At 58.5% G+C, this 5,014-nt stretch overlaps 1 protein-coding gene across 1 annotated transcript in view; it reads left to right on the plus strand.

The window, feature by feature from the left end:
- TPO (thyroid peroxidase) overlaps nt 1–5,014 on the plus strand; it is an 85,082-nt gene that overhangs the window by 61,567 nt on the left and 18,501 nt on the right. The window contains exons 12-14 of the mRNA XM_037733295.1: nt 177–385; nt 765–935; nt 4,441–4,572. Coding sequence (XP_037589223.1) covers nt 177–385; nt 765–935; nt 4,441–4,572 — 512 coding nt within the window. The remainder of the gene's footprint in view (nt 1–176; nt 386–764; nt 936–4,440; nt 4,573–5,014) is intronic.

Consider the following 5,014-nt stretch of genomic DNA (forward strand, 5'->3'; position numbering starts at 1 on the left):
GCCACAGCGTCTCCTTCAGGTCCTCAGCACCTGCACCTGCGTGGCCTTGGGTGCTCAGGGTCTGGGCAGAAGCACAGGGGAGGCCAGCGGCACACAGCAGTGGGTGCCTGGCCCTGAGCACCTGCCCCGGGGTTCTCCATGCACCATGACCTTACGCGCCATCTCTGTCTCTGGAGGTTTTGGTGGGAGAACAGCCACGTCTTCACGGATGCGCAGAGGCATGAGCTGGAGAAGCACTCCCTGTCTCGGGTCATCTGCGACAACACCGGCCTCACCAGGGTGCCTGTCGATGCCTTCCAAGTTGGAAAATTCCCCGAAGACTTCCAGCCTTGTGACAGCATCCCTGGCATGAGCCTGGAGGCTTGGAGGGAGGCCTTCCCTCCAGGTGATACGTGGTCCCTTTTCACATAACATTACAGCACGTGCAGCTCAGCAAAGAAGCTTGTCTTCCCAAGGAGCTGATTTTTACCTTTTCACTGTTTAGAAAATAGTGTCAGTGCCCTGCCTTACACCCTCAGGACAGCTCATGGGGTGGGGCAGGCCCTTCACTAGTAAGAAAGGAACTGGAGGCCTAGAAGTGAGCCTTTGAGGCCGACCTGGGAAACAGCAGTGGGTATTGTGTGGGTGCCAGTGAGCGACCACTGCAGGGCTCCCTACCTCGGGATCAGCCCCCTCCAGGGCACAGGCGCGCCTATGACGGGGACATTGGCATGTGGTTCTTTCCTCGCAGTTTGACGACATGTCAACCTGTCCACATTTCATAGAGGACAAGTGTGGCTTCCCAGAGAGCGTGGAGAACGGGGACTTCGTGCACTGTGAGGAGTCTGGGAGGCGCGTGCTGGTGTACTCCTGCCGGCACGGATATGAGCTCCAGGGCCAGGAGCAGCTCACCTGCACCCAGGAAGGGTGGGACTTCCAGCCTCCCCGCTGCAAAGGTCAGTCCTTTAACAGGGTGTGTGTTCTTTTGTGACAATTACATAACATTTGCACATTTCCAGTGTAAATTAAGAATTCAATGTCATTGAAAATTTATTCGCCAAAGCTGCACCTGAGGCTGTTATCTTCCCGGAGAAATTTGGGGACAGAAGTCAAGATCCCTCCTCTTACCTGGCCATGCTCCCAGTTGGCGTCTTTCTAGGTAGTGGGGGCTTGGGAGAGGCACGTGGAATCGTGACCAATGGGGTCACCAGTGAGGGAAGAGAGAAGAGTTGGTGAGTTTCAGGCAAGGTTGTGGTGAACTGGCAGGGCCATTTTCTCAGAGGAAACACAACAGCAAACGTTTCCACCTCAGAAACTCGGAAAGCAAGGCTGGCCTCCACCCCCATCTCCTACAGGCAGCTGATTTCCAAGCTGGACCTGGTCCTCTGGCCACTGGGTTCCTCTCCCAGCCTCCAGCGTGTCTAGGTGTGGACAGGTGCAGCCTCCCTGCCGTAACTTGAGAGCAGGCTGGGGAGGCACCTTTCAGGCCGCAAGGCGAGACACCCTGACCACCTCCGCCTGCTCCTCCCATGTGCCTGGCTTGAGTGGGCATCAGCCCAGGGCACCGGGAGCAGGCATGCCGGACGACAGAGCCTCCCAGGGGAGGAGCCCTGTGCTGGGGTCACTCTTCAGGCAGCAGCAGAATGGGCGTCCCCATCCGACTGTTCTGAGAGCTCTCTGCGTGAGATCCCCGTGGCTGGGGCTTCCTGTCGGAGCAGCTCGAATCCCCCAACTATTTCAGAAACACCCTGCAAGCAAACTGGACAGCTGTCTCTGGTCTCCTGAGCCGGCGGGATCAGGGCAGGCAGGGCAGGAACGGCTGCTGTTCTCGGAGGAAGGTGGCTCAGACAACACTCACAGCAATCTCTAGGAGGCCAACCAGCTACCTTCCAGGACTGCATTTTCGTGGAAGAAAATTGGCATCTTCCTGAAAGTCAAGGTGAAGCGTCCTGAGAGCAGAGCTGGGGCCTCCGTGCAGGCTGCCCTGGTGTCTGGGGGCACTGCCAGTTTCTGACGCTGGTTTCCTCTGTTGCTGGGAGCGCTGCTCTTCAGCCAGGGCTGACTTGTCCCCTCCTTCCTGTCCATCCTCAGGAAGGGGACCGACACAGCACCGGCCCCTGACTCAGGCTTCTGCTTAGAATAAACGGACCGTGGGTAGAACATCATGGGCCAAACTGTGCCCCCCAAAAATCTATGCTCAAGTTCTAGCCCCTGTACCTCTGTATGTGGCCTGATGAAGAAGGAAGGCCTTTGTGGGCACCACCGAGTTAAAATGAGGCTGTCGGGTGTGTCCCAATCCAACGTGCGGTGTCCTCGTGGGAAGAGGAGAGGAGACACAGAGATGGGACCATGTGAAGACCCAGGATGGAAACAAAGCATCCGCCAGGCATGGGCCCCCCGGGACGCTGGAAACAAAGCATCCACCAGACATGGGTCCCCCGGGACGCTGGAAACAAAGCATCCGCCAGGCATGGGCCCCCCTGGGACGCTGGCACCACCAGGAGCTAGAGCAGGCAGGAGGGACCTTCCCCCCGAGAGAGCCTTCGAAGGGAACACCGCCCGGCCGACACCCTGACTTGGACGATGCATTGCTGGCGCATGAAGCCATCAGTTGGTGATGGTTTTTCCCAGCAGCCACAGGGAATTCATACCTGGGATGAGTCTGAACTCAAGGGACGAGGCGAGGCACAGGAGGGGGGCGGAAGCTGCTCCGAGGGAACTCCCTGGGGGGGATGCAGGATGTGTTAGCCGATGGGAACAGCAGCCCCAGGCAGGGCTGCTCACAGCAGTGGCCGCCAACCGCACTCTGTGGGTCTCATCACAGGTCCGGGCCATGGGTGGTGACTTAGATTTTCATGCAATCATGATGGGAGCACCCCCCTACCCCAGGGGCAGCTGCAGACACCTTCACACAGCACCAGTGCTTCACAGCTCTGCATGATGGGATGCAGGAGGGGCTGGTTCCAGGCGCAGCTTTAGCCAAGAAAGATGTTATATGTTTAACAGCCTTGACATGTTCACCTATACTCAGCCCCCTGAGTAGCCATGATTACAGGTGCCCACCACTGCTCCCGGCTAACTTTTGTATTTTTAGTAGAGATGTGGGTTTCACCACATTGGCCAGATTGGTCTCAAACTTCTGACCTCAGGTGATCCACCCACTTTGGCCTCCAAAAGTTCTAGGATTACAGGCTTGAGCCACGGTGCCCGGCTTCTTACACTCTTGTGTAATGGTTGTCATTATCAATAACGTTATTATTAATGACTGTACCGTTTAGAAAGCCTGCGCGGGCCCAACACCCTGATGGTTGTCATAAGCATCATTGATTCCATGCCCGTTTTTCATAGCCGACATGGCAACCATTCTGTTTCTGAGAAAAGCGGGGTAGGCCAAGCCTCCCCCGCCCAGAGCCCTGCGTTAGGAGTGGGGAGTCCCCTCACCCTGGGGAGCAGGTGGGCAGCAGACCACACTAGCTGGCCTTCGAGGCTGCGCAGGTCTCTGGCCCTGGGTCACCTGAGCGCTCACTGCTCAGGATTGCAGGTTCTCATTGTCCTGGGGTGCCCAGGTCTGGAGCTAAGTCCTTGGCCTATGTGGACGCCAGCTCTTCCACTCAGTGGCGATATCGGGGAGAGTCCCTCGACCCCTCCCGGTGCCCTCTGTCTGGGGGTGTCACCAGCACCAGGGTCACAGGAGTGCCGGGAGGTTTCGGCCCCCAGCCTGGCCCTCGGTGAGGCTGGACCCAGGCCAGCTCCGTTCCCTCCGGACAGAGCAGCTCAGGGAAGAGCACATGTCCTGGCACTGACAGTGCCTGTCCCACCTAGAGAACGCGCACCTGGGCATGTAGAGGGGCTCCTACACGCTACTGCCTGTTTTCCAAAATTGGCCAGAAAAGGAACGTGATTTGAACAAAATGCACAGCAGATTATCTGAGGTACTAGGTTGTCGGATTCAGGTGCAGGGAGAGCAGGAGGGGACACCCCATCCTCACTGGCGGTGGCAGGTGGCCCCAGGCCTTGCTCTCAGAGGAACTTCGGCCAGGTGGGAGCATCTGCCTGGCCAAAGCAGACGCTGCTCCACCCTCACCCTGGCCCCTTCCTGCCTGTGGCCAAAGCCCACATTCCCCTATCCCAGGCAGACCCTGATTTCCTCGAGGAAGGCTCCTGTGACTACTGGGGCCTGAGTGAGCCCGTGTGTGGACTCCCTGCAGGCTCAGAGCCTGCAACAGAGCTTTCTGCTGCTCATCACCTTTCAGACGTGTAGGGAGGAGGGCGGCCACACAACAGCAGGTGCCCGGCTCCCCCTGGATCTGGCGGCAGGTGCCCGGCTCCCCCTGGATCTGGCAGGGGGACAGGCGAGGGGCCAGGCTCCACAGAGAGAAGCACCTCCCAGAAAGGGACTCGCTTGGGGGAGGAGGGGGCACGGCCGCTTCCTCTCACATGTGTGGCCTTTCGTTCTGGCAGATGTGAACGAGTGTGCAGACAGTGCCCACCCCCCCTGCCATGCCTCCGCGAGGTGCAGAAACACCAAGGGAAGTTTCCGGTGCCTCTGCGAGGACCCCTACGAGTTAGGAGATGATGGGAGGACCTGCATAGGTGAGGCTGCTCCCCTCTCTCTCTCTGTCCGTCCACTTGTGAGTTTTTGTAAAATGAAGAAAGGTGTGTTCAAGTGAGGCAACTGTCAATCATCATCTTGATTGGGAAGGACGGGGATGAATAAGACACCGAGCCCGAGGTGTTGGAGGGTGGATGGCATGTCTGCACCCCTCCTGTGTCAGGGACACCTCCATCCTGTGTCAGGCATACCCACCCTCCTGTGTCAGGCACACCCCCTTCCTGTGTCAGGCATACCCCCCTCCTGTGTCAGGCACACCCCCTTCCTGTGTCAGGCATACCCCCCCTCCTGTGTCAGGCACACCCCCTTCCTGTGTCAGGCATACCCCCCCTCCTGTGTCAGGCACACCCCCTTCCTGTGTCAGGCATACCCACCCTCCTGTGTCAGGCACACCCCCTTCCTGTGTCAGGCATACCCACCCTC

The sequence above is a fragment of the Cebus imitator genome, unplaced genomic scaffold (assembly GCF_001604975.1).
Source record: "Cebus imitator isolate Cc_AM_T3 unplaced genomic scaffold, Cebus_imitator-1.0 Scaffold512, whole genome shotgun sequence".
NCBI lineage: Eukaryota > Metazoa > Chordata > Mammalia > Primates > Cebidae > Cebus > Cebus imitator.